The following is a 12,343-nucleotide window of genomic DNA, read 5'->3' on the forward strand; positions in this document are numbered from 1 at the left end:
AAACAGAATATTTATATCAACTTAGCACATTTTATTTCTACCTAAACATTTTAGTAGAACTTAAATAAAAATTTAATTAAGTCCCAATAAGTTAGTATCTCATTTACAACATTTAATTTTATAGAATTAAGTATGTTTTACTATACGGAAAAGTTTTAACATAAAATTTATAAAACATATTTGCAACATAAAAATTTTTATGTCACAGAGATTAACTTTGTAAGAATAAGAAGCCAATCATGGAACTGTTCCCATAATCATAATCAGTGGCTATTAAAGCTCAAAAGTACAAAAGAAACAGAATTACAGCTCTGTAGTACTCCCATTTGACCTCTAAGAACACAGCCACGTTGACATCTAAAACAAAACATTGTTTACCCACTCAGGAAGAAAAATAACTACAGGTAAGATTAAATCTGTTAAGAGCAGAAGGCCCCTCAGGAATTTAGACTGGTGGATAACTACCTCAAAGGCAAACTTAGAACAAAAAGATTACCTCAGCAACTTTTGGAGGCACTCCATCCCCAAGCACTTCCCGGATGAAGCAGTGCTGGCCCATGTAATATGAGAGTCCACAGGTCCTCTTGAAGGCATCCTTCAGTCGTTTCAGCTCTACATCTGTAACTGCAATTCAGAAACAGAAGATGGGTAAGAAATCAGGAGAGAAAAGAAGTGTCTCATAATTTTTTTCAACCTGGCTCCTAAGAAAAATTGAGGCTAGGCGCAGTGGCTCACGCCTATAATCCCAATACTTTGGGAGGCCAAGGCAGGCGGATCACTTAAGGCCAGGAGTTCAAGATCAGCCTGGCCAACGTGGCGAAACCCCATCTCTACAAAAAATACAAAAATTAGCTGGGCATGGTGGTGCACGCCTATAATCCCAGCTACTTGGGAGGCTGAGGCACAATAATCACTTGAACCTGGGAGACGGAGGTTGCACTGAGCCAAGACCATGCCACCGCACTCCAGCATGGACAACAGAGCGAGACTCTGTCTCAAAAAAATAAATAAATATAAAGAAAAAAAGAAAAATTGGCAAATATTACACTTGTTTTTTGGTTAAATAGAACTCTATGACATTTAGTCATAATTCTAATATTTTCAAATCTAATTTAGAAAATAAGTATAAATTTTTTTTTTTTTTTTTTTAAGAGATGGGTCTGCCATGTTGCCCAGGCTGGTCTTGAACTCCTGGGCTCAGGGAATCCTCCCACCTTGGCCTCCAGAAGTGCTGAGATTAAAAGCATGAGCCAGCACGCCAAGCCAAAATTCTTAACATTCAATTTTCAAAAGACAAAACTTTAATATGGGCATACAAATTTTAGGCAGGGGCGAAGAAGAAGTAACAAATATTTCAAATTAGCAGGTAAGCTAAATGCCATTGGATTCTGGCATTAATGTTTTCAGCAGCAATATATTAATCTCCTTTGTGATAAAAATTATATTATTTGTACTCCTTGAGCACATCTCTATCCATATGGACAACAGTCCTCAAGTTTAGCTTGGATTTTGTCATTATTTACAAAGAAAATAATTCATAAATAGATGATATTAACAAACTAAAATTTTTAGATACTCATTATCAAAAACAAAAAAATTACTGAGCCATTACTTTATTTTATGCATTGAAAACTTTTTTTCACTATATGGAACAATCTCTATCTACAAAAACAAAGAAATAAACACCCTTTACTATTACATGATCAGTACCACAATCACAATAGAGGCACAGAAATGGTACCTTTGACCCATGCTAGAGAAAACAGAGAATTCTTCCAGATGAAGAGAATTACATTAAATTTTAAAGGCTAAACCAAGCAAAATGAACAAGGATATGCTGATCAGAAATTACAGTTTGCTTCAAAGTACAATGAAGTATAAAAATGTATCGTAAAAGTATCTTACTACAGCAAAATAAGCAAGGCACGGAGTAGCAAACGATAAACCTAGAGAGGCAGCAAGACCAAGTCACAGAGACTCTGTCCTGTCATAAGGAAGGGACACAGATACAACTCAGATAAAAACTGCAGGCAGACAAGAAACAAAACACAGTGAGATATAATTCAGATAGCTCACTCTACCAATAACATAGAGAACAGAACAAATCTGGAAGCAATAGCCTGCTACTACAAGAAAAGGAGCTAAATTTGGGAAATATCCAGAGGGTCAGTAGAACTTGAAGCTAGACTGAGAGTAGAAGCAGTACTGGGAAGCTTTTTTTTTCTTTTTTTGAGACAGAGTCTCACTCTGTCACCCAGGCTGGAGTGCAGTGGCGTGATCTCAGGTCACTGCAACCTCTGTCTCCCAGGTTCAAGCAATTTGCCTGCCTCATCCTCCCAAGTACCTGGGACTACAGGTGCGCACCACCACACCTGGCTAATTTTTTGTTTGTTTTTGTTTTTTTTTTTGAGATGGCGTCTTACTCTGTCACCCAGGCTGGAGTGCAGTGGCACGATTTATGCTCACTGCAAGCTCTGCCTCCCAGGTTCATGCCATTCTTCTGCCTCAGCCTCCCGAGTAGCTGGGACTATAGGCGCCCACCACCACGCCCAGCTAATTTTTTGTATTTTTAGTAGAGATGGGGTTTCACCGTGTTAGCCAGGATGGTCTCAATCTCCTAACCTCGTGATCCGCCCGCCTCAGCCTACCAAAGTGCTGGGATTACAGGCATGAGCCACCGCGCCCGGCCTACACCTGGCTAATTTTTGTATTTTTAGGTTCACCATGTTGGCCAGGCTGGTCTTGAACTCCTGACCTCAAGTGATCTGCCCACCTTGACTGGGATTACAGGCTTGAGCCACCACACACAGCCAGTACCAAGAAACTTCAAGGATTATGTTATTATGTAGACAGAAAATGTAAGAATAAGTCAGGAAAGGCCAGGCGCAGTGGCTCACGCCTGTAATCCCAGCACTTTGGGAGGCTGAGGCGGGCGAATCACAAGGTCAGGAGATCGAGACCATCCTGGCTAGCACAATGAAACCCTGTCTCTACTAAAAATACAAAAAATTAGCTGGGCATGGTGGCGGGTGCCTGTAGTCCCAGCTACTTGGGAGGCTGAGGCAGGAGAATGGCATGAACTCGGGAGGCGGAGCTTGCAGTGAGCCAAGATAGCGCCACTGCACTCCAGCCTGGGCAACAGAGCGAGACCCCATCTCAAAAAAAAAAAAAAAAAAAAAGTCAGGAAAAAAGATGATAAACTTTTTAAAGGACACTGAATATGGGAAACCTTGGAAAATGCAATGGGGTTTTAGAATTTTAAATGTAAAGCTTAAGAGCGGTTTGATAGGAGTCATCAGTATAGAGGTAGTAATTAAAACCATGAGGAAGAAGCATAATGAGACATACCAAAACTAGAAGAAGCCAGTGTTTCCAAGAGGAAGGAAACATAGGGTAAAACTAAGAAAGAGGAAGAAAATTGATATGGAACAGTCAGGAGAAAAGAAGGAGAAGCAGAAGGGTATGCTCTCCAAAGGCCAGGAAAAGGGGACTTATCAAGTTAAGGCAGAAAGGATCAGCAAGATAAAGACTAGGCCGGGTGCAGTGGCTCATACCTATAATCCTAGCACTTTGGGAGGCCAAAGCAGGAGGATGGCTTGAGGCCAAGAGTTAGAGACCACCCTAGGCAGCATAGTGAGACCCTGTCTCTACAAAAACAGAAAAATTAGCCACACGTGGTAGCACGTGCCTATAGCTACTCAGGAGGCTGAGATGGGAGGATCACTTGAGCCCGGGAAGTCAAGGCTGCAGTGGGCCATGATCGTGCCACTGCACTCCAGCCTGGGTGACAGAGCGAGACTGTCCTAAAAAAAAAAAAAAAAAGATAAAGACTAAAGAGTGCTTGGCATACAGTTAATCACTTCGATGAATGCTTGTGGTAGGAAGGGGGGGTTCATGGTTCAGCAGCATGGAGAGCAATGATAAAACAATAAGAACCACTAGTTGAATAAGTAGCTAGAGAAAAGTATGACTATTAGGTACTTTATTTAAAATTGGATTTATAATATTAACATTTGCAATTGAAGGAGGTAACTTCGGCTGTGGAATATGTATTTCTTCAAGATGCCTAATTTTCATTAATGGCTTTAGTAACAAATTAGGTTGTTCACAGTCTAGTGGAGGAGACAAAAAAATTAAAACATTCAAATAATATATTATTAGAATAATATATGATTAAATATTAGAATAACAGTATTAGAATATATTACAACATAATTAATCTAATATGTTAATTATATATTAATCTAATAGATTACCTATATAACAGTATAGGTAATCTCCTATACTGTTGGTTACAGATTATTTGAAGAACTACTTGGTAATATGTTTTTTAAAAATAGAATCTGGTGGCCGGGCACGATAGTTCACACCTGTAATGCCAGGACTTTGGGAGACTGAGGCAGGTGGATCCCTTGAGGCCAGGAGTTCGAGACCAGCCTGGCCAACACAGTGAAATCCCATCTCTACTAAAAATACAAAAATTAGCCAGCCGTGGTGGTGGGTGCCTGTAATCCCAGTTATTCAGGCGGCTGAGGCAGGAGGATTGCTTGAGCTGAGGAGGCAAAGGTTGCAGTGAGCTGAGATAGCCCCACTACACTCCAGCCTGGACAATAACAGAGTGAGACTCTGTCTCAAAAAAAAAAAATATATATATATAGCAGTCTGATGACTAATGAATTTATTCACTTAAACTGTAGTGAAATGTACATATACATAAGCTTTTAAAGCACTTATAAGAAGCAAACAATGTCCATCAACAAAGGACAGACTGAATAAATTATTGTATACACTTAGAATATCACACAGACACTGAAATGTTCCTACAGATCCATATTTACTGAAAATAAATACATAAAAATGTTCACCATACAGTGAAATGTTGAAAATTTTGAAAATAAAAATTTAAGCAAGACAGAAAATATAATAGAATCAAGCCTAAGTTCTGTTCTGTGGTTTTTTTGTTGTTGTTGGTTTTTTGTTTTTTTTTTTTTGAGACAGGGTCTCACTCTGTCACCCAGGCTGGAGTGCAGTGGCATGATCTCAGCCACTGCAACCTCTGCCTCCCAGGCTCAAGCAATCCTCCCACCTCAGCCTCCCAAGTAGCTGGGACCACAGGCTCCCACTGCCACATGTGGATAATTTTTTGAAATTTGAAGTAGCGATGGGGTTTTGCCATGTTGCCCAGACTGGTCTCAAACTCCTGAGCTCAAGCAATCCACCCGCCTTGGCCTCTCAAAGTACTGAGATTACAGATGTGGTAATTTTTTTTTTTTATTTTTTGAGACTGAGTCTCACTCTGTAGCCCAGGCTGGAGTGCAGTGGCATGATCTTGGCTCACTGCAACCTCCACCTCCCAGGTTGAAGTGATTCTCCTGCCTCAGCCTCCCCAGTAGCTGGGATTACAGGCACCTACCATAACACCTGGGTAAGTTTTATATTTTTGGTAGAGATGGGGTTTCACCACGTTGGCCAGGCTGGTCTCGAACTCCTGACCTCAAGTGATCTGCCAGCCTAGGCCTCCCAAATTGCTGGGATTACAAGCGTGGGCCACCGTGCCCGGCCTAGGTGTGGTAAATTTTTTAAATAAGAAAATGATATTAGTTATCTTCGTATTAGAAAGAAAAAGTAGCTTCAGAAAAGGAAAAAGGGACTTTTCTTAAATCTTCTCTCTCTCCCTCTATCCCTCTCTCAGTAAAATTACAGTGAGAATAAAAGAAGATATAAACTCACAAGGACACAGGGATAAAAAACTACATAATGGGTACAACGTACCCTACTTGGGTGATGGGTGCATTAAAATCTCAGGTTTCACCACTACACTTCATCCACGTAACGAAAAACCACCTGTACCCCAAAAGCTATTGAAATTTTTTTTTTTTAACTCACAAAGACAAAAATAGGAGAAGAGAGAAATGAGAACCTAAGAGACAGTCAAATTTTTCTGGTGCACATTAAGTATCTGGAGTGGTCACTGACCTAAGCCAACCCAAGAAAGTTAAAACCTAAGCACTAGCAGCTGAGAAATTCAAACAAGAAGCAAACGAATTTACCCTGTCCATAGCCCCAAAAGGCTCAGAAATGGATGGTACCAATTACCACAAAAGTCAGGGGGGTAAAAGGTGAGGCTGAGAAAAAAAAAATAGAGATTGGTTCAAAGTCTATGAGGAGTGGTTAGACTCTCTGGTCCCTTGCAGCACAAGGCAATCAGGCACCAATCTACCACCTACCCAAACCCCCATCACTTTCACACCAACCTTTTAGCAACTCCCAGGCTCAAGTGATCCTCCCACCTCAGCTGCCCAAGTAGCTGGGACTACAGGCATGCACCACTATGTCAGGCCCTTCGTAGCTATTTTTAATTTGTACTTTTAGCTGATTTTTTTCAACAAGCATTTATGAAATGTCTACTGTTCCAGGCTTCTTTTTCTTCGAGATGGAGTCTCACTCCGTCCCCCAGGCTGGAATGCATGATCTCGGCTCACTGCAACCTCGGTCTCCCGGGTTCAAGCAATTCTCCTGCCCAGCCTCCCAAGTAGCTGGGAGTACAGGCACGCACCACCATGCCCGGCTAATTTTTGTATTTTTAGTACAGGCGGGGTTTCGCCATGTTGGCCAGGCTGGTCTTGAACTCCTGACCTCAGGTGATCCACCTCCCTCGGCCTTGCAAAGTGCTGGGATTACAGGCGTGAGCCACCAAGCCCAGCTGTCAGGCATTTATTAAATGTCTACTTATCTCAGTCAAGATGAGTAATACATAGTCTCCATATTCTAATACTTCAAAATTTAGTAGAAAAGATAAGACACAACAAAAATAACTATAATACCAAATAGGAAATACTAAACTGGAGGTATTCAATGGAGTTCTAAAATAGGGAATAATTAGGAAGTGGTGATTCCTAAAGAATAGGGGTTCACCTGGCAAAAAACGCAAAGGGCTATTCTATGCAGGGAAAACACATATAAAAGAATAAAGTGGCATGGATAATCAAAGAATTGCAAGTAGTATGATATAAATGGAGTACAGGGTATAAGAAGCAGAGTTGTCAGAAATGAGGTTAGAATGATAACGGGCAGACAAAACAGAACCCTGACTTTATTCAAGATGATAATGTCCTTAGCTAAACGACTATATTTTTCAGTTTCCCTTGCAACTAGAAATGGCCAATGAAATGCAGTAGAAATGACTGGGGGGACCTCCATGAAGGCTTCTTAAAAGGTAATAGCTGGCAAATATCCTTTTGCCCTTATCTCTTCTTCCCACCTGGCACTCAGATACAATGGCTGCATCTCCAGCAGCCATTTTACACATCTATTTTTGAGTGAATGTCAAAGTTATAAGCCATACAGTAAGGATGGCGAGGTCAAAAAGATTTTTAAAAGCCTAGATGACCATGGAACTGCCATATGACCCTTGGATATCCTACCTCCAGATTTACGTGTGAGGAAAAATAAACCCTTATATCTTATTTAAACTATTATTTTGTTTAATATACATCCAAACTTAAATCTAACTGATAAAGGTATCAGGTACAAGTTTATGGAAGGCCATTCTAAGCCATGTTAAAAATCCTTTCCTGGCTTTAAACAAAGAAGTAACAATCAGGTTTACATGCACGTTGGTGTCAATGCAATAAACAAGACTGGGAAAAGGTCAGAATGGAGGTATAAAGACCAGCTGAGCAGTTACTGCATTTGTTCAGACGAGATGAACTCAAGAAAAGAACTCGAAGGCACAGCCTCAAGCGATCCTGCCGCCTCTGTCTCCAAAGTGCTGGGATTACAGGCCTAAGGCATAAAGTAAGAAGGGAGGTAAGAAGGCAGATTCAAGAGATAAAGTTAACTGAACAGGGTTCACTGAATAATTAGCTGTCAAAGGACTAGAAAGAAAAAATTGATCTTTGATGATTTCAAAGTGTCTGCCTGTTTCTAAGATATAGTCAGTGCTACTGATGAAGATAAGTCTAGGGGAGAATTTGACTACATTACATTGTATTTACATTTCTGTTATGAAATGAATGTATGTGCCCTCCCCTCAAATTCATATGCTGAAGGCTTAACACACAGTGTGGCTGGTTTTGGAGTAAGGAAGCAATTATTGTTAAATAAGCTTATACGGATAGGACCCTGACCTTACAGGATTAGTGTTCATAGAAGAAGAGACACCAAAGGGCTCAAGCGCAACATAGGCACAGAGGAAAGAGCGTGTATGGATGCAATGAGCAGGAAAGGCTCTCTCCTGCAAGCCAGGAAGAGAGCCCTCACCAAAAACAAAACCTTGCTGGAACCAAACGTTATTTCCAATGGGAAATAACATTTCTGTCGTTTAATCATCCAGTCTTTGGTATTTTGTGATGGTAGCCCAAGCTGACTACTATCATTTCTATAGTACCAATGGTAAACAGACCAACTCCTCCATTTTAATTTAGATAGAGGCCGGCGCGGTGGTTCACACTTGTAATCCCAGCACTTTGGGAGGCCAAAGCAGGTGGATCACTTGAGGCCAGGAGTTCGAGACCAGCTTGGCCAACACGGAGAAACACCATCTCTACTAAAAATACAAAAATTAGCCAGGGATGGTGGCGCACACCTGTAATCCCAGCCACTCAGGAGGCTGAGGGAGGAGAATTGTTCGAACCCAGGAGGCAGAGGTTGCAGTGAGCAGAGATCGCACCACTGCACTCTAGCCTGGGAGACAGAGTGAGACTCTGTCTAAAAAAAAATTAAAAATAAAAAATAACTTAGATAATCTATGTAAATTGCTTTTACAAAGTCATATGAAGAGATTAGAACTCACTGTCCATGAAAGGAAAATAAAATTATGTACTTAACAATTGCACAAAACAAACATAAGAGAGCAGCACAACGCTCATTGTCATGCTCTAAACTTTTAGAGGTTACCTTGTCTACACCAGTAGTTATTAACCTTTTCTGCAGTGACACAGGATGGATGTTGTCATTACCATGAGCATTCCCTAAATTCTAGCTGCAACTATACCTTTACCTCCAGTCAAGAAATCACATGCATGTGTGAAATGCATGAAATTAAATCCATTTTTGTAAAGGTAAGCTTTTTTCTTAAAGTTTAATACTTTATTATTACTCATTACATGGTATAAAATATTTCACAATAAACCACAATACTGGTGTTCTATTCCCCTGTTACATACTGCTTTATATCATAACTTTTTTTCAAAGGTAATATTTGTCTTATCTCTCCAAGTATATTTTAAGTCTCTTGAGAGCAAAGACCAAGTCTATTCTTCATCTCTATTTCTTTAAGACAGCCAAAGCAGGACCATGCATTCTGATTTCCGTTATAGGATAGGAGTTGCTGTTTTAACAGTTTGGTTCCAAAGGCAAAGAGGAAAATTTAACAACATCTGAATCAGAGGATAACCACAGAGATAAATAAACATTGGGAAATATGCCTCTCACTGCCAAAGTGGGCTAAGAATTTACAAACCTAGGACAAGAAGAAATTGTATAATGCAGCAAAGAAAACACAACCAACATATTTGTAAATCTGCTTGGTGCAGCTGATCTGAAGTAAATTAACCTATCAAAAGTCACTTTGGTAGGGTCCCTGCTAAAAAAAGCTACTGCAGAGCCACTTCAGGTAGATGATAAAACCCAGATGGGACATCTCAGGCAAGAGGGGGCCTACAACTAGCAATTTTTTTGCTACTGGTGACTTCGTGCCAAATGTCCATGAACAAATGAACCCAAAAAAGTATGATATAAGGCCGGGTGTGTGGCTCATGCGTGTAATCCCAGCACTTTGGGAGGCCAAGGCAGGCAGATCGCTTGAGGTCAGGAGTTCAAAACCAACCTGGCCAACAGAGTTTGCTCCCACTCTACTAAAAATACAAAAGTTAGCTGGGCATAGTGGCGGTGCCTGTAGTCCCAGCTACTCAGGAGACTGAGGCAGGAGAATCACTTGAACCCAGGAGGTGGAAGTTGCAGTGAGCCGAGATATCGCCACCGCACTCCAGCCTGGGCAACATAGTGAGGCTCTGCCTCAAAAACAAAAACATAAAAGTATGATACATTCTTATTATAGAATACTTTTCAGCATAAAAAGGAAAAAACGAAAGTGCTGATATATGTAACAACATGGATGATGCTCACAGATATTATACTAAGTAAAAGAAGGCTGATTAAAAAAAAGAGCAGATACTCTGTGATTCCCCAAGTTCTAGAACAGGAACAACTCATCAATGATGACAGGTCAGAACAGTTATTGCCTCTGAGGATGTGGTAGATTTACTGGTAAGAGGAACAAGTCAACTTTCATAGGTGATAGAAATGTTCTATAACTTGTCAAAATGCATGAACACATAACTTTTGCATCTTAGGATATAAAAATTTTCCCTCCAAAAAATCCTGTAAGGAGGCTGATTGCTGGAATGGTAAAGACCTCTGAAAATCTATTCTTCTAAAAAAGCAGCAAGAACACTATCAAAAACTGTCAAAATCCAACTTTTTCAGAACTCTAGAAGTCAACCAAATGCTTGCAATAATCCAAAGAGCTTTATTCCAGAAAAATGACTGAGCCGAGTGCCGTGGCAATCCCAGCACTTTGGGTGACTGAAGCAGATGAATTGTTTGAGCCCAAGAGTTTAAGACCAGCCTGGGCAACATGGCAAACGCTGTCTCTACAAAAACTACAAAAATTGGTGGCACACATCTGTAGTCTCAACTACTCAGGAGACTAAGATGGGAGGATCGCTAGTGCCTGGGAGGTCAAGGCTGCAGTCAGCCATTATCACGCCACTGCACTCCAGGCTGACTGACAGCTCACTCAAAAAAAAAAAAAAAAAAAAGACAAAGGAAAAAAAAAGAAGAAGAATGGCTGAACCTCTGTAAAAAAAAAAAAAAAAAAAAAAGCAATATTTGTGGTGTTTTAACACGTTCTGTTCCCATCACCTTCTCCCCAGCTATGCAATAGCTTTGAAAACCAAAAATCTCCCTAAGCTGTAAAAACCAACAGTCAAGCAGCCACTGAAGGAGGGAGAATGGGTTTAGAGCTTCTCAAAAGAAGTGTCAATATTTGACCTATCTGGTAGCTCATTAAAAAGTTCCATTCTCAAGGTTTGTCTTTATTTGATCTGGCTTTGAGTTCACTTTGCAAATAAAACTTTTTTCCCGGCATTCTTCAAAAACAATCAGTGGCAACTATATAACTTCACAGCTGCCTGAGAAAGCACTGGCAGATGGGGCTAACAAGAGGCTAACTAAAAAACTTGAAAGGAAAACCTGGAAAACACTTTGAAAGGCTCTGACATATTCCTGGAAATCCAAAAGGCCACCTGCATATGGAGAGCTGTGCATGCGCCCCAAAATTCCCGTATCTCTCACTTTGGCTGACCTTAAAGCTCCACACAAGCAGGAAGTGAAGGCTAAAGCAGAGTTGTAAACTGACTGTACAACATTTGAACGCACACCCGAGTAGTATAGAACCCCTCCGTCAAGGCTGAACTTATAGGTTCAAGGCATTCTTAAAAGTCTCTGTCCAATCTTAGCTGACCACTAAGCTAAATAAGCACACACAAAAAAGAATACACACTATAAAATCAGACCAAGAAAGTCACTATGCAAATAAATAACAGCAGGAACAACAACAAATAGCAGTAACAAACCTTAAGGTAGGGAATCCAATTTCCAGAGTTGCCACACTACAGTACTTAAAATGTCTCATTTTCAACAAAAAATTGCAAAGCATTTAAATAAGAAAATGAAGCCCATACACAGGAAAAAGGGCATTAAATAGAAACTGTCTGTAGGCAAGTCCAGACATTTGATTTACTAGGTAAACACTTTAATGAACTATTTATAAACAAGTTCAAAGAAGGAAAAAAAAACATGCCTAATGACTTCAAGTATGAGAACACTGTCTCACCAAATGGAGAATATCAACAGTGAGATGAGATGGATACTATAAAAAGAAACCAATTAGCAATTCTGGAGTTGAGAAGTATGAGGTTGCAGTGAACTATGATTGCATCGCTGCACTCCAGCCGGGACAACAGAGTAAGACCTTATCTCAAAAAAAGAAAACAATTACAAAACTTGAAGACAGTCAATTTTGATTATCCAGTCTGAGGAACAGAAAGAACAACAAATGAAGAGGCCAGGCACTGGCTCACACCTCTAATCCCAGAACTCTGAGTGGTCCAGGTGGGAGGACAGCTTGAGACCAGGAGTTCAAGACCAGCCTGGGCAACACAGGGAGACCCCATCTCTACAAAAAATAAATAATAATTAGGCAGGCATGGTGACACACGCCTATGGTTCCAGCTACATGAGAAGCTGAGGCAGGAGGACTGCTTGAGCCCCGGAGTTG

At 40.5% G+C, this 12,343-nt stretch overlaps 1 protein-coding gene across 2 annotated transcripts in view; it reads right to left on the bottom strand.

The window, feature by feature from the left end:
* The window catches only part of USP32 (ubiquitin specific peptidase 32), a 212,039-nt gene that overhangs the window by 165,293 nt on the left and 34,403 nt on the right, over positions 1-12,343 (bottom strand). For both annotated transcript variants that reach the window (XM_054536994.2, XM_063718751.1), the window contains exon 2: positions 497-624. In XM_054536994.2, coding sequence (XP_054392969.2) covers positions 497-624 — 128 coding nt within the window. The remainder of the gene's footprint in view (positions 1-496; positions 625-12,343) is intronic.

Source organism: Pongo abelii, chromosome 19 (assembly GCF_028885655.2).
Source record: "Pongo abelii isolate AG06213 chromosome 19, NHGRI_mPonAbe1-v2.0_pri, whole genome shotgun sequence".
NCBI lineage: Eukaryota > Metazoa > Chordata > Mammalia > Primates > Hominidae > Pongo > Pongo abelii.